The 18,228-nt window shown below is 36.1% G+C and overlaps 1 protein-coding gene across 1 annotated transcript in view; it reads right to left on the bottom strand.

Moving 5' to 3' along the window:
- The window catches only part of thbs2a (thrombospondin 2a), a 41,828-nt gene extending 24,107 nt beyond the window's left edge, over positions 1-17,721 (bottom strand). The window contains exons 1-8 of the mRNA XM_087279637.1: positions 17,498-17,721; positions 16,247-16,318; positions 14,878-15,431; positions 12,238-12,322; positions 8,140-8,336; positions 4,374-4,514; positions 4,197-4,290; positions 123-293 (exon numbers count right to left, since the gene is read on the bottom strand). Of these exons, the coding sequence (XP_087135763.1) occupies positions 123-293; positions 4,197-4,290; positions 4,374-4,514; positions 8,140-8,336; positions 12,238-12,322; positions 14,878-15,431; positions 16,247-16,313 (1,309 nt within the window). The 5' untranslated portion in view covers positions 16,314-16,318; positions 17,498-17,721. The remainder of the gene's footprint in view (positions 1-122; positions 294-4,196; positions 4,291-4,373; positions 4,515-8,139; positions 8,337-12,237; positions 12,323-14,877; positions 15,432-16,246; positions 16,319-17,497) is intronic.
- Between the last annotated feature and the right edge of the window lie 507 nt (positions 17,722-18,228).

Raw genomic sequence — 18,228 nt, 5'->3', positions numbered from 1 at the left:
CTCAAACCACTGTTGGTGTCCTTCCAAAGACTTTATGGATAAAGGGCATTTGAAATCTCTACGACTAAAGAGCAGGTGTTCAGAGAAAGTGTGCAGGTTATGTCTGCCAAACTAAGTCTTACCACGACTGTCGCATTTTCCCAAGCTGCATCTGCGGGTTTGGATAGATGGGCCACTGCAGGGGTTACTTGTGGCATCACATGACCTGCCTCTTTGTTGCGTGCCCGTCCCACATGTGACCGTACACTCTGTCCATTCAGACCAAGGTGACCAGCCGTCCTCGCTGTCTTTAGCTGTACACACAAAAAAGCACATTTAGCATGAGTATCCTTACGCAAACCTCACCCGAGTCAAACCCCACCACCACACCCTTCATGGTGCTTCTTGTTGCTGGTATATTTAAAGAGCAACATTGTTTATTCGCCTCTGATGTTTTGGAGCTTAAGCTATACATGACATCATCTTTCTTAACCCACTTCAGAGCATGGGAACATACAGTAATGCTTGTTACTGGAGGATCATAAAAATGTGTGGTTGGCAAACACAAGCGCCTTTAAAACAATAACAGTTCTGTATTATTAGAGAAGAGAAAACATAGAGGAAAGCCTCTTTGCATGCTGGCCTGCCACTCAATCAAACGGATATGTAGAGAACACATATTTAAATACATGTAGTCTTTTTGTGCTAAAATATTCACAGACATAATATTTATGTAACAATTTGATTATCTGTAGAGCATTTTTGATGCCTATTCAATAAAAAACAGTAAAAAAGCAGCTTTAAAGGGCACCTAGGTTACCCCTTTTTTCAGATTTAATATAAGTCTTTTGCGTCTCTAGAATGTGTATATACAGTTTCAGATCAAAATACCCATCAGATTTTTCATTATACCTTTTACAAGATGCTGTCTTATACCGATTTCCAGCAGGGGGTGGTTTTGTCGTACTGCGCCTTTAAGCCAATTCTTTCCCGCCCACTGTTTCTACATGCCTCCTCCCTCAGCTGCGTCAGACAACAAACAGACTTAAAGGAAGGAGGTCTCACGTAGCGTTTGTGAGATACTACAGTAAGAACTAACCTTTACTAATCAGTATTGTGAAGTTGCATTGATGAGTCACACACAATATCGTTACAAAGTTAACGCACACACACAAACACACACACACACACACACACACACACACACACACACAGGCAGGCAGACAGAGCGCGCTTAGCTTAACCTCAAGCACTTTGTGGATATCTGTTATGCTAATGTACAAAATAAACCTGATTTAACTTCCACAAACCGGGATTGAAGCGTCTTCTTTTATAATTGTTCTGACACGCGGCTGTGCTGATGAAGTAAAGCTGAAGTAAAACGCTGTAATTAATTACACACATACTCTGTTTTAAAACACTTTAAACATGTGAAACTTACTCTTAATCACATTTGATGATGATTGCTGATCCTAGCGAACAGAACAGACCTTTTATTCCCGGTTGCTTTGCGTATGTCTGTCTGGTCTTGTTGACATATACTTGCGACTACCGGAACATGTTAATGCGCGCAGCTGTCAATCAATTCGGTGGGCGGGGAGAATCGCACACCTACGTAATGGTGCGATCGATTTGAAAACAGCTCCAATTGGCCGACCCTTTTTTTGTAGTTAAATTGAAAAAAAAGGACTGGGTGTGTTCATATCACCCCAGTATGACGGTCTATACACTATACCAACACACAGATCTGTCCAAACAGCTTGAAAAGTAGATTTTTTACCATATGTGCCCTTTAAGAATATTTCTGAAGCAGAGTATATATATATATATATATATATATATATATATATATATATATATATATATATATATATATATATATATATATATATATATATATATATATATATATATATATATATACACATACACATACACACACACACACATATATATATATATATATATATAGTTGAAGTCAGAATTATTAGCCCCCTTCGACTTTTTTTTTCTTCTTTTTTAAATATTTTCCAAATGATGATTAACAAAGCAAGGAAATTATCACAGTAAGTTTGATAATATTTTTTCTTTTGGAGAAAGTCTTATTTGCTTTATTTCGGCCAGAATAAAAGCAGTTTTAAATTTTTAAAACATTTTAGGGACAAAATTATTAGCCCCTTTAAGCATTGTATGAATGTATATATCACAACATCATGTAAAAAAGATTATAAATGTGGATAATGTATTGTATAAAAATGGTGCAGTGGGGCTAGAAGCTCTGCTCTGTTGAAGCAAAGATAATTTGTTTCTGTTTTTCAAATCTTTTTGAAATTGTTGTTTTATTGACCAAAATGTTAGTAAAAAGATCTGAACAAAATAAAGTTGCAAATAGTGTTTGTCGACAATGTTACATATTTGATTCATTTTCTTTTATGCTTAGTTCCTCTATTAATCAGGGTTCGCCAAAGCAGAATGAACCGCCATATTGCATCTTTCCAATGTCAGTAATTCATTGAAGTCCCAAGAAGGCCAGTCTCTCAGGAATTTCATGAAGGAAATAGGTAATGCTGTTCCTTGAAGTTAATTTATTCATTTTCCTTCAGCTTAGTCTCTTTATTCATCAGGAGTCGCCACAGCAGCATGAACTGTCCACTTATCCAGGATCTGTTTTACACAGCAGATGTCCTTCCTTTGCAAACTCCACACAGAAACGCCGACTGACCAAAGCGGGGCCTCGAACCAGCGATTTTCTTGCTGTGAGGCAACAGTGCTAACCACTGAGCCACTGTGTTGCCCGTTACTTAAAGTTGAAATCAATAAAATAATGAAATGGCCTTCCTTAAGCCCTGATCTAGACCTGTCTGAAAACCTCTGGAAAATCATTGGGAACAAAGTTATGGCTAAAAACCTCACTGCAGTCAGCAAACCATAGTAGAAGCTGGCAGAAGACCAATATTCCACCAGGTCTTCTACACACCATACCGTGCTAATGTTTTACTGCCGCACTGCAAAAAGTCATTTTCTTACTTTTTTTTTACTTTTTTGTCTTGTTTCTAATCCAAATATAAAAAAAATCTTAAATCAAGAAGCGTTTTCTAGACAAGCAAAAAATATTGTCAATCTTGTCTTGTTTTAAAAAATGATGTGCAAAAAAAGTAAGTGAGTTTTATAATTTGCTAATGGGGTAGGAAAACTAATCTTGTCTAGAAAATCTTTTGCTTGTCTTGATTTAGGAATTTCTTAATATGTTAAATTTCTTGAGAAGTTCAATTTCTTGAACTTTTTGACTTGAGACTTTTGAGATATTTGGACAGGAAACAAGACAAAAATCTAAGTAAGAAAGGCATTTTTTTGCAGTGTGTAATTTCACTTGTAATCCTCATTTGTGCTACAGTCATTGACAACATAGGCTTATTCTGAAAATGTAGCCTTGTATACAACTCTGGAGATTGTGAATTAAGTAGCCAGAGCTACGTATGGCTGCATTTTGTCTTTAAAACCAAGGCTACGGTGTGATGATGCTGTTCCTTTTCTCGCTAAACAGCTGACAGGGTGAGAATATGGTAAAATCTGAAAACATGGTAAAAATCAGATGAGGGCTTTTCTTTTTTTTTGGATTGCTTTTCAAAACATTGAGGTTGGGTTTAGGGAAGTGAGTGGGCGGGTCAGTCTATGTTTTTAAAATACTATTGGTTGGATTTAGGGAAGGGAGAGAGTGGGGGGGGGATCGGTCGGTTGGTCAGTCAGTCAGAGAGTTAGTCAACAGCGGTCCCTTGGTGGATTGATGTGAGAAGAGCTGGTGTGAATGGCACTTGTGAGAGATATTTGAGATCTAAAAAAGCGTACACAGCGGTCCCTGGCGAATTTGAGAAAACAAAAACTGCAAAAATATTTAGCTTCAGGGATGTATTTCGCTTTCTTCAGAAATGTATATAGCGGTAGGTAATCAGATGAGCCTGGGTTGGTCATTGCTGTTGTCATTTTGATGATGTGTTTTCCTCAAAATAAAGGGTTTCTGGTTGAAGTGTCTCACTGTTTTACTACTATGGTACAGCCACAACTAAAATTTCTTACATTTTTTAAAAATTGTTGTCTAATGTTGTTCTTCACTGTAAATTGTATTATTATAACAAGAGTTCACAATTCTGTCTAAGTTTTCTAGATTTCTTAATGATGAATACCAGACAAATCATCAATATATCAGACATATCACTCACGCAGACACAGTGGACAGCACTCGCCATCTAGGAAAGTGGGGCTGGCACATGCTACTGGTGGACATGTGATTTGATGGCACACAATCTTTGATTCCTGCAAGATAAAGCCGGAAAACATTAAGAAAATAACAGACTGCTGTTTCTCTTCCATTTATCGCACGTCACTGTTCTTCCTACCTGACAGGTACACTTGGTGCAGCTGTCCACAACCCAGTCCTCTTTATCCTCAAAGAGACGGCCGTCTTGCCAGCACATGCGCTTGTCTTTGATGTTCTTCATGTTTCCCAGCACCTCCTTCATCACGGTGTTCTCCTCAGTCTAACCCAGCAAGACAGATGGACAAGCGGTCAAGAGGAGGCAATGCTTCTGTCAATGTCTTCCACATGAAGATAAATAGAGGTGATTTAAACCACAATGGAATGAGCGTGCTTCTGTGCAGCTAGAAGTGAGAATGTAGTCCTTGACTGTAAAGAACAAGAGGTTTTATCATTGTGACCTTTTGACTTTGGAAATAACTGGTTTTCCAGTTGTCAGATCGCTTTTTTAAGCTGTGGAAAATGATATATTTTTGATAGGGAATATTTCCATGCATGCTATGGTTTAAATGTTTTTAAAAATGTTTGTTGAAAAAATGTATTTTATGCTAACCAAAGAAAAAAAAAACATTTTATAAATTATTTTCAGTACAAATTATTTTAAAATGTAATTCCTAGGAGGGAAAGCTTTGAGCAGTCACTAATCTAAGCTTCAGCGTCACAGTCAGAAATCACTCTAATATGCTGATTTGCTCAATAAACTTTATTATTGACGTTATAAACTCCTTAAAGAGCCTCTATTATGGGTTTTTGAAAATGACTTCCAACACAGCTCTAAGTGAAGTGAAATATCCAGCTTAGGCTTAAATCTGAAAGTGCACCATGTTTAAAACTATTAATTCGTCTATAAAAGAGTCGACTCGTAGTGGTTTGAATGAACCGGCATTTGAATGAATCTTTAGCCGTGCCGGCGTAACGGTAATACGGAACTTAAGCCCAGCCCATTTGTTGTGCTCGCCGACCTGGGAAAATTGAAACCCCTAGCCCCGGACACAAACACTGTAAAAAGAAAAAGAAGACAAACACTGTAGCAAACACTGATTGAATCATGTCACGTAGACGCTGTGCTCTGAAGTGTAAGGGGAAAGTAAGTGTTATTTTCCCTAACCAAAGTGAGGCTGTGAAGAGTCAATGAAGAGTTATTTTTGCAAAAATACCCCAGCATTATAGCCCAAGCCTTGTGCTGTGTTCCTGTCATTTTTCTGATAAGTGCTTTAGCAATCTACATGTCTACAACGGTTGATTCGTTGGCCGTTTGTTAAAGGAAGGATCAGAAAAGACTATTGATGTATGGGACTTTGTCAGAGCTTGACAGGAACTTTACAGTACACAGTTCATGGATCAGTTTCTTCCTCAATTTCACAAGTGTAAGTAAGTGCAATTAAAATGGTTGCCTCCTTGTTTTCTCTAGCTTGCAAAATATGTATTTAATTGTGTTTTATTACTTGTAACCACTCCACGTGGCTTGTACTACATCTGGTTAACTCTTTATATTCTCATATGGCATCTAAATGCAGGATGAATAAACGACACATGCCGATTTCTTCACGGATTTAAATTTAAACACCCTCTGCTGTTTGTCGTTGCAATGGCCACTGTCAGCTTTTCTACACATGTACGGTGGTCAAGTTTCAAAAAAGTTTAGCTTTTGCCACTGTGTGGATTAATACTGAATGTGTGTAAATGTTATAACTTATGGTTAAGAATAGAGCAATAAGCTGGTGTTAAAAAGACTGCATTGATGCACTCCTGCATTGGGCACAATGTTGATAAGTCGTGGTGGGCATTTCTTTCTGTCTCACGCTGAACGCAGTTGATCAATCGCAACAGACACAACGGACCAGTGAGTGCAGATTAGCATCGCGCTAAGAAGGGATTTGGGAACAAATGAATAGCTGAACTAATCATATGGGAGTTGCTGGGATAATTAGGTAAAAATAAATGCATATTATAAGACAATGAATAAGTTTTATATCAGCCTGTTGTTGGAGACCCCCAAAACAAAAGTATGACCATTCTAATGCATAATTGGGGCTCTTTAATAGTTTTGTGATTAATATATCAGTGCTAAATGCAGATATTTTCAATAAATAAGATAAATAAATCAATCTTCTGAAAAGTATATCTATAAAGTCTAGCGAGCCCTTTAACACAATCTCTAAAAGAGCCCAAGAGAGATTTCTGGCTGAATGCCATGCTGAAGTAAAATGTCCTCAAGTGACTTCTGATTTCAATGTAGTTTCCTTGTCTTACGATATGTGCTTTAAATAATGAATGCTATTTTTTTCAGTCTTTGCTTTTTGTTTTATTGTTCTATTTTTCTTTCTCTTTTAAACACCTTTACCAGAACTTGTAGTTCTGAGAGATAATAGCAAAGGGGAAAAAAATGCATTTGTGGCCATGAGTAATGGGTTGAGAAAGAGAAAAGAGACAGAACAAGAGGTTGAGGGAGGGGAAAAGTACAAGAAGAATGCAAAAGGGAGGAAAGGTTATTCCCTTCTAAATGACACACACAATAACACAGAAGCACACAGTGTGCTGATGAATTAATTTGTGCATGTGTGGGTGAGAACTAAATGCATAGGTAGCAGCCATGAGTGTCAGGCTGTGAAACAGAACACCGCAAGGTCTGGAAGAGCCTCTGGGACCCGCAGCATCCAGCGGCTAGATTTCCCAGAGATTATGCCCAGACTCTCTCATCGCTGGGAAGCTCCCATTGGAGGATAAAGAGGTTGTTTAAACGCTGCCAGACACGACTTTGGTTCCTATTCACACTTCCTATCTCCCTCTAAAACAAATCATAAAACCCCAGCCCACATCTTCACGTTTTCCACTGCCTCTTCAGCCCTGTTCTCCTTTAATGGTTGTGTTTAGACTAGAACTTTTGCATACATGGTCAGATATTAAATCTGTAATACCATTCTACAAATTATAGTTCGCCCACTGTTGTGAAAAAAAGATTTGTTTTTTTATTACTTTGATCTCTTTTCTTTTTATTAAACATTTGGAGTGCTTAAGGTGATTTATTAACAAACCTCTTTTCTGAGTGTGATAGTCCTTGCATACTAATGAAGCTTTTTTTTTGCAGAAGTAGATGAAGCTGATAGAAATGCAAAGACCTGAATGTCTAAAAATTAACTTGAGCTCTGCAGCTAAACTTCCAGTAAGCAGAGATGGGTTGAAACTGAACGTAGAATATTTGCAGTTGAGAATTCTTATGCTTTAACATTGTGCAGAGAATTCGTAGAAAAAGAGGAAGTATGTATGGGTGCGGCCAATGGAGGACTGGAGAATGATTTACAAATGACGAATTCCACTAAACTCCACCTGTTAATATCAGCTGAGAATAAAAGCTGGAGTCAGGAAATGTAAATTGCTGCACACATCCTAAATGCAATTCTTGCAATGCATTGAGGATACCAGGATTCTGTTCCTTGAATTATTCATTTGTATCCAATAAATTACTAAAATCTTTGACATTGAAGAAATCCCTTCCCTGACCCTTTTTTGAACATGCAAGGAATTAATTAAATATTCCAACAAAATAAAGTTTACATTTCAGATCAACAAAAACAGATTCCCACGAAAGTCATTCCACTTCCTTTTTTTTTCTTAGAAAGACCTGTGGTCACTCTTTGCCATGCAATGTAGTAGAATGGAGGTGTTCAAGGTGTTTTTATTGCACAACTTCAGAAGACTTAGAGTATAGCATACAAGTCGTATTACTTTTATGACCCCTTTATGGTGCTTTTGTGACCTTCATGTATGGGAAAACGGTTCTAATTGTGTGTCCTTTTCAGAACAGATCCTTTAAACCAAGCACAGTAAATGAAGTAAAACTATTTTACCACTTTCTGCAAGCCATCGATGAGATTGCCCACGATGATTCGAAGACCTTTGAGCTCCTGGACCATGTTACTGAGCTCTTCACAAGAGCGCTCGCACACGTCTGATGCTATTTTCTCCTTCTCCCCAATGAAGTTGGTAGATATAGATGTACCGACAGACACAGATTCTGTACTCTCATTAACCACGTTAACTTCCTCTGAAAGACAGAATAATGCAATGAATCAGAAAACGCATTTGCATTTACTTCCCATAACTTGAAATAGGAGAAAAAAAAAAAGACTTTAACACATCTTACCAAGGCCCCATGAGCATTTCTTTATTAACGAACAGACAAAATACAGCGGCACAAATTTTATAGAGATACGTGGATTATAAAGCACTTAACAGACTTGTAGGATATTCCACACCCTACACATTCAAATATATCATTCTTTCTTTACATTTCTAATGTGAGTAAAATAAATGTGCAGAAGTAACACTTAAAGGAAGATAGTGATTTTTTAAAGTCTGTCTTAAAAAAGGAGGAAGGTGGCGGGGCTGGGGATACGCAACAGCAGAGGAATGCTGTCCATAATGCCAAAACTCCCATTAGATATCTGCAGCCATTTTGGGGTCATTTGTGTAAATTTTCTCCAGATTAATGGAGGACGGGAGACACTAAATCAGGGAGCCATGTTGTTACCTCCAGTGGTTCCTTTGAGACTCGTGCAGGGTTAGCAGCTTTTTAGAGACTGCTGAACTCGTTCAAATCTCTCGGGGGGCTTCAGTCAACGCTGGGAAAATAAGTGTGCGTGCATGTGTCTGTTTCAGCCACTTTTTAGGCAGAGCTTTTGTGCTGTTCAGTTGAGCTTTTATTTAGCAATACGTGGCACTCCTAAACTGGGGCACTAGAGAGTTTATAGGGACCTCTGTATTGGCATCCTGACGTTCAGCAGTTGGCACGCATCCCTGTTGGCAGTGCAAATGGAAGCCTTTCTGACTGCACATATCCTAAGCATACTTATTCAATTGCAATTAAAAGGGAACTGAGGCAGCAGTGCTAGAGAAACACTCACAGCCACACTTTTCACACAAAGCTTAGTTTTGCAATGGTCTAAAACTACTTATTTCTGCACACTCCAGAAACGCGTTTATTTACTTGTCAAATAATCTGTCTCAGCACTCTTTGCAGCATTAAACTGCAATCAGGGCTCAACAGTAAGCCATTTTAAGCTATCCCAGTACTTTAGATACAAAGTTGCAGACGAAATGATCAGCTCTCCTGTGAAACATGCATTATTTTTCAGATATTTGTCAAGTGGATTTTAAGAAAGACTTTTAAAACTTTTTTAGAGTTTTAATAATTTACAGTAATAACTAATGTCTTATCTTTGCATTGATGACTTTGCATTGATATTTTTCTAGTTATTTTGCAAGTAATTTAGCTTAAAGTGCAATTTAAAGGCTTAAATAACATAAAAAGATTCAGGAAAAAATATTTAAAAGTTTTTTTTAAGTTAGCAAATAACATTGCCATTAAAAGTGTTTATTGACAATTAATTGTTAACTTTGACTGCTTTTATTCCAGTCAAGCTAAAAAAAATACTTTTTTCCAGAAGAAAAAGTATTATAAAAAATACTGTGAAAATGTCCTTACTCTATTAAACATCACTTTGGAAACTTTCACAGGAAGACTAATAATTTGTCTTTAACTGTACACAAAAAAATCCAACTTAAAAAAAGTTGAAATTACTTTTTTTTTGTTGCTGGTTTGGCAAAAATCAGTACAAATGTCTGTACAACTACATTTAACACATTTACTTAACCTAAATCAAAAATTTCTTCATTAAGTTAGAAAAACCGTGGTGAGCAAAATCTTGCAAGTTCACTCAAAAAAGCTTCAGCCAACTTGAGTTGGTTCTAAAGCTCAAGTGGTGCTCGCTGCAGAGCCATTTGGCCGAGCTGAGCTCCAGCGAGGGGGAGCTTGAGCTTCAGCTCCACCTTTTTTGCACTTCTTCTACGAGTGATGTCACTGGGGGTAGGGTTAGGGGTGGGGTTGGTGTACGCATTAAAACAGCTTACAGGAGGCAGAACGAGAGCTCATGCTCCCCCTCGCTGGAGCTCAGCTCTGCTCAAATGGCTCTGCAGCGAGCACCCTCTCCTAAAGCTTGCAATATTTCTAACCCTAACAACAACGACAAAAATATTATTAATGTCATTATTATTAATAGCAACAACAGGGTTTCTTCTGGTTTCATCAAGCCAAATTTAAGACTTTTTAAGACCCTTTTAAGACCATTCATTCATTTTCTTTTGGGCTTAGTCCCTTTATTATTCTGGGGTCGGCACAGCGGAATAAACCGCCAACTTATCCAGCATAGGTTTTAGGCAGCGGATGCCCTTCCTGCAGCCCATCACTGGGAAACATCCATACACACTCATTCACACATACACTATGAACAGTTTAGCTTACCCAATTCACCTATAGCACATGTCTTTGGACTTGTGGGGGAAACGGGAGCACCCAGAGGAAAATTAAATCCCACACAAACACTGAGAAAGCATTCAGACTCCACACAGAAATGCCAACTGGTCCAGCTGAGGCTCGAAACAGCTAGCTTTTTGCTGTATGGCGAACATGCTCTCCACTGCGCCACCACGTCGCCCTATATATATATATATATATATATATATATATATATATATATATATGGACGTTTTTTCCTAACAAAATGAAAGTTCAAATGCCAAAAAAGATCAAATAATAACTTAAACTTTCCAAAACAACTACCCAAATGATAAATCAAATGCTTAAACAACAAATAATAAATCATAATGCATTCTCAAATGAGAAACCAAATGTATTTGATATTTAATTTTCATGATTAATGCAGTAAAATCCTGTAAAAAATCAAATGACAAACCAAATAGTCAAACTATAATTCAAATGGAGGAACCAGATTCTGGTTTCAAAAATTGAGTTAACAAGAAAAAACAAAAAGAAGGATTATGAGTTTTTTTGTTTACTCAACTTCAGACATTTTAGGTCAGTGCAACTAATGTTTTCAAAAGTTGAGTGAACAAGAAAAGGCGAAAGGAAATAAGACTTACTGTATGGTTTTGTACTAGCTTTTTTTTACAGTGTATACAGCCAGAAAGTAATACTTTAGATGATAAATTTGAAAAGTATTAACTAATTTAGTTTGAATTTGCTGTAAATAATAATGTTTATTTTTCCGATCAATTTTATATACTTTTTATTTACAAAAGAATATTCATTTATTCTAGCAAACAGTTGCGTCTAATGCAGAATATTGGAGATTATTCAGTTTCACACATTGTTTTGCTTCCAGTAATGTTGTAAGTCAGTTTGAATGATCTAATCTATCTTAGATTACAATATTGTGGTGCAAATCAGCATACATTGAAGCATAGATGTAGAACGAATCATAGAAAACCATCATAAAAGCTAATACGTATGGAGCAATGGAGCACTAGCCCACAAACAACAAGTGGCTGCTTCATAAACTGGCCTGTAACTCTCTCCAGAACTTGAGAGAAGAAATCTGTTGAAGCAGCCAGTTTGGGATCTGACAATGTGCATGTATAAAATTATGACTGTGTACTTCCACCATTTTTCCACCTTCCCTTAAAGCATGCACAACCTGCCAGTGTATATTAATATGACAATCTCTATCCTCTTTATGGCATGTGCAAACTGGTTGACCCTTACACCACCACACTAACATGAGCGTTTCCCGTAAACATGATGTAATACGGTCAGAAATTTCCACAGCTCTGATCTGCAGATTTTGTGACCCACTTAGGTGAAAGCCAGAAGAGCTTAAAATGAAAACTGAATCCAATGGAAAACATACCAACTCTCTTAAAACAAATTTGATCATGAACTGCACAAATCCAATGGAGCTCCTGAAACCTGGAACATTCAGAAGTCTGTGCATTATACGAGAGACTAATCCAAGCCCTAAAACAGCAATCCAGCACAAAAAACAAGCCAGAGATCATAAAAGCAGATGCTTCATGACAAATTTCAGGAACTACTGCAAGGTTTTCCTTGGCCTTTATACTTCCAAGTTTGAAGATATATGAATTCTTACCAGGTTTGGCAATCTCACAGCCTTTGTTTCTCAGGATGTTTTCTATTGGAGTGTCAAAAAGGAACTGAACATTTTGCAGTAAGCCCTGTAATATGACAAAGATTGCAGGTCCGTTATAATGAAATTTAAGTAGTGTATGATCATTTTCAACAATCACATTTAAATTAGAGATGCTCTGACAAGAGTTTTATTGGATGATAGTAATTCAAAAAATAACTATTGGCTGATTCTGACATAGATTTTTGTCTCTTGCTCACTTATTTGAATATTTGTCATACAAATAGGCTTTTATTCATGCTTTAAATTAGCAAATTAAGGTCTACTTGATAGTTGGTTGCTAAAAGTTTCTTTTATTGATTGGATAAATGTAACATTCAACAAGTCAACATTATTATTTCTATTCTTATTTTATTATCATTATTATTATTTTACAAACTATATTTTGCACTGATTTTAATATTTAATTAATTTACACAGAATAAAAATATCTATAAATATATATTTTTATACAAATAATATTAATCAATATTGGACAATCTCTCATTTTAATCTCTTAAATAATGACAGAATGACAGAAATCAGTGCTCAAAAGCTCATTTTTAATTGGCTAATTACTAATTATAACTGACTAATTATGTCAGTGATCTTCATATTATTAAAATGAATAATATATACCTACTATGGAAAAAATTGGAAAAAGACCACTTGAAATATCTCAGTGACTATGTTTACATGGACATCAGTAATCAAATAAGTTGTCTTAATATGAATTAGACAATAATATGATTAAGGTGTTTACATGAGCTGCTTTTTGAATGTTCCTTTCATGATCCTGCTTTACATGTTATCCCACATAATACGATTTGCGGCATTGCGTCACTGTGTTATCCATGTTTCCTCCGGAGTTTCATGTAATTTCTGGTGTTTCATTTGGAATTTGTCAACTTTTACCGCAGTTTGGCACTTTCACTTTCATTTTATGCATGCCCCCCATGACAAACGTGACATTGGATGCAAGTATGAACTGCTAGAAGAGCGTTGCTTAATTGGAAGTTGATACCCCATGTGCAAGGTGAAAAAACTGTGTGTGCGGTCCTTAACTGAATCGGTAGGTGTAGAGAATAGTCAAACAGCCGTGTCTATATAGACTATCCTGTCGCAAAATGTGGTGAAAAGTCCTACACGACGATAATAGTTTGATTGCGGTGTTTACATGTCTGTACTGCACTTAAATAATGCTACTTAAATCGATATACTCCACATGTCTTAATCCGATTTCTGTTTAGTTCGATTATGACCTTAATCAGATTAAATTATTTAAAATTTGCTGTTTATGTGGTAGAATTTTAATCAGAGTATTGTCTTAATCATATTAAAATCAGATTATTGGTGTCCATGTAAACATGCTCAGTGTTTCTATACTATTTATAGTCGAATGTTTAAGTAAAATAGGATTTAAGTTTTATTCTTTTAACTAGTAAAGATATTTTTTTCCAAATTTGAACAAATGTTTAAGAAAGAATTATTTGCTGAAAAAAAACAATTGTCATTTACAGTTTTTTTTTATCTGGGAAGAAATGTTATCAGACCTTGTTGAATAAAACAAATATAATTTTTTTTCCTCAAACCCATTTCAAGTAAATCCATTAGATTATACAGTACCAGGGGTGGGCAAACTCAGTGCTGGAGGGCCGGTGACCTGCAGCATTTTGCTCCAACACTAATCAAACACACCTGACCATGGTAAGCAGTGTCTTCAAAATTACTAGAAAGCTACAGTATAGGCATGTGTGTTTGATTGTGGTTAGAGTAAACTATGTAGAAAACCAGCCATCCATGACCGAGTTTGCCCACCCCTTTATTATACATATTTAGTAATCCATATATACAGTTGAAGTCACAATTATTAGCCCTCCTGATTTATTAGCCCCCCTGTTTATTTTTTCGCCAGTTTCTGTTTAACGAAGAGTTTTTTTTCAACATTTTATCAAACATATTAGTTTTAATAACTCATTTCTAACAACTTTGAACTTTGATTTATTTGATCTTTGCCATGATGACAGTAAATAATATTTTACTACTAATTTTTAAAACACTTCTATACAGCTTAAAATGACATGTAAAGGCTTAACTGGGTTATTTAGGTTAACTAGGCAGGTCAGGGTTGTTAAGCAAGCTATTGTAAAACAATGGTTTGTTCTGTAGACTATCGAAAAAATATAACTTAAAGGGGCTAAAAATTTTGACTTCAAAATGGCTGTTAAAAATTAAAAACTGCTTTTATTCAAGCTGAAATAAAGCAAATAAGACTTTCTCCAGAAGTTTCTTTTAAACATTAAAAAAAAGAAAAAAAATTCAAAGGGGGGCTAATAATTTTGACTTCAACTGTATAAAGTATATAAAAGAGAAGTTCTGGTGTAAATGCCTCTATGTGCTGTGCTTTCTGAAATTTTATTTAATAAAAGAAAATTAGAGTTTATCTCATCTTCTTATGTTTACATTCAGTTTAATTAAATTTAAAGGTAATTAAATAAACCAATTCTTTAAAAAAACTGAACCATTTACTGTATATATGAATGATAAATTGATTTATAATGTAAGAATTCAAAGGTGATGTTCACAGAGAAGAACAGGTCTTACCCTGAAGTGGTTTTCCCTGATAGATCCCTTGGCCACAAACATCTGGCTGCCCTCTGGACGCAGGAGCTCATAGAAAGGCTCATCCAGGATCACGCTGTCTATGAGGCTGCAGCCCACATACAGGTGAGCGTTTTCCCCATGAACGTACAGCGAGATGTTCTTCCACTGCGAATCAGACAGGTCCACATCCTCGAAGGACACCACGTTCTGGGATCCCTTTACCATGTAGACCAGATCCAGTGTGTTGGCGCGACCATTGGACACTATCTCAAGCTGACGGAGCCCTCCGGGACCCTCCACTCCAAGTAAGGTGCCCCTGGAGCCCTTGTCTTGTCTCATGGTGGCCACAAACACAAAGCCCTCATTGTTCTGGACCTGTTTAAGGATCTGATGGAGCGCCGGGGTGCTCACAGCTGGGATGTGGTCAAAGCGGATGAAACGATATGCCGGTGAGTCCCAGTCGTGGCCCTTGAAGAGCTTGGCTCCAATCGTTTTTCTGCTAATGCCGCTGATTTTGAAGAGATCGAAGATTGATTCATCTTCCACAAGGCCATCTTTGAATGAGTCAGCATATACGCGTTTCAGCAAGTTGCAACTGATTATGTACATTTTATTTGATTATTATATAAGCCCATTGAACATTTTCAGGAAAGTATGACATCATTCATCAGGTCGAAAACAATGCAAAAGCTGCTTTGCATTTAATACCACATAGAGACTCTCTAAATGAATCAAACACAGATGTGCTTGGAGGCACAAAAGATTATGTATTGTGTCAGATGGACATCTCAAATTCAGATATAGAAATAACAGGAAACAATATTGAAGTCAAAATTATTAGCCCCCGTTTTATTTTTTCCCCAAATTTCTGTTTAACAGAGAGAAGATTTTTCAACACATTTCTAAACGTAATAGTTGTAATAACTCATTTCTAATAACTGATTTATTTTATCTTTGCCATGATAACGGTAAATAATATTTCACTAGAAATTAGACCCTAGTATTCAGCTTAAAATGACATTTAAAGGCTTAAATAGGTTAATTAGGTAAGTTATAGTGATTAGGCAAACCATAAAGAAGGTTTGTTCTGTAGACAATCGAAAAAAAATAGCTTTAAGGAGCTAATAATATTGACCTTAAAATTGATTTAAACATTTTTTAAACTGCTTTTATTATAGCCGAAATAAAACAAATAAGACTTTCTCCAAAAGAAAAAATATTATCAGAATTGCTGTGAAAATTTCCTTGCTCTATTAAACATCATTTGAGAAATATGTAAAAAAAGAAAAAAAATCAAAGGGGGGCTAATAATTCTGACTTTAACTGTGTATTCATAAACCATGCGTGTACAGGGGGATCTTGGGTTTACCTTGAGGTAGTGCTCTGATACATAGTAACAGCAAAGGCCACAAGCAGAGGTTACTCCTGAGTATCATAACTCCTTCAAAATACACAGACATATTTTTTTAAAAACAACATATTAACAACCAATTTCACTACAGATTTTGCATAAATTGCTTAACGAGACATAGCATGTTTTTAAAAAGTTAGATATACAGTGAGTTCACTCCACTTTGAAAATTGATATTTTTATCTATTTCTCAGTGAATATAGGCAAGGCTATATATATATATATATATATATATATATATATATATATATATATATATATATATATATATATATATATATTTAGGTCGCCAAACATATTCAGAAATTTAAAGATAATACAATTAAAATCAAGCAAAATATTGCAAATAAATAAATAGATAAATAAATGCAACCTAAAAAATTTCAACTAAATTTTTCTAATTGTTTAGTTTTTTGTTGTTTTTTTGCTTCTCTTTTAAATTGTTATTTAATATTTTTCCATAACATATGGCTGTACTAGTCTTTGGACCGTTATCGTAAGCTATTTTTTTAGGTAAACTCCAGATTTGGCTTAAGTAATGCCTAATCTAATGTACATGCACAAAAATATTATTGTATAGCTTCCTATTAAAAATATGAATTTAAAATATTTGTGAGGGGTGTACTTATATATGCTGAGCACTGTATATGCACGTATGTATGTAATTAGGCACGTGTGTGTTAATCTAGATGTATTATATGCGTTTCATGACAAAGGAGTCTTAAAAGAGAAATATTTTATTTTTAAGTAGATGCCCCTCAACTGTGAAAATTTTATGAAAGTTCTTCTTAACATATGGTCTTTCAGAGAGGATAATTAAACAGCTGAGGTCATGTGTTTGTTTTACACCAGCCATTTATATACAAGCCAAGTTGACAACTCTAAGGTACATTAACACAGATTTGCTAGACAATTTATAAAGGTATTGAACCCTTCAGCAGGACCAATTGGGTTAAATATCAATGAATAGATGACTTTATGCTATAATATGCAACTGTGGTGAAAGTTTCAGGCTAAAAATGAATGATTGTCAGATTGACATCTCAAACACTTTAGCTGAGAGGTCTTTAAAAGCGTTAATAGCAGGCTAGCTAGATTAAGACATTTACCAAGGAATGAAAGTGATTATTATTTCCTCTCATGAAATTTAAACTAGTCTAGGATGCCAAAAAGTAGAACTGTAGGCTATAAAAATCAGGAAAGACTCACCTGTTGTAACGTGCAATCCCGCGGAATCAGTACAAAATATGTATGTCCTCTAAGACAGAAATGTTGGAAATGTTAGGAGGGAAAAAAAACTTCTAACAAATATGTGACAAATATCCACAGTCCCTATAACATCCACGCAGTTCTTGTTTTCAGTTCAATTGGCTGGCAACTACTGGACTGAAGCCCTTTATACGGCTCAGTCCATGTCAGTCAGACTCGGATATAAAGCTGGACCTGCGGAGGGGGCTGAATTATATGATTCCCATCCTAAAATGTCATGCCGGTAGCCTACCAATGCAGTCAAGCTTTCTGTCCTGCCCTACAGTGACGTAACGTTATATCTCCTCCAAGTTCTCCCAAATTCCTAGCCAGAGTCAATGAGAGGAGGAGCAGAGATGTGGAGGAGCCTGCCATGTGCCCGCGAAGATGCGAGAGATGAGACTCACCGCTCAGTCGCGCTCATGTAAATTACGTCAGACACATTGGCTTATATTTGTTTACATCTATCTATTTATCTATACGTGATTCCCTTTAATTTGTTAATTTGTCATTAAATAAAAAAGCGCTTTCACTTTTAGTTTATTTGTGTTCGTATTGTCTAAATATATTGATTATAAACCTCTTATTTAAATTGTAGTCTAGCTAGGTCGCCCTCGCTCTCTCTCTCGCATCAGACTGCACGCAGTTCTGGAGTGCCAGATATGAATGGAGTGGAGCGACTGACAGGTTGA

Source organism: Danio rerio, chromosome 13 (assembly GCF_052040795.2).
Source record: "Danio rerio strain M-AB ecotype USA chromosome 13, GRCz13ab, whole genome shotgun sequence".
Lineage (NCBI taxonomy): Eukaryota > Metazoa > Chordata > Actinopteri > Cypriniformes > Danionidae > Danio > Danio rerio.
This window is presented reverse-complemented; position numbering and strand designations above follow the sequence as displayed.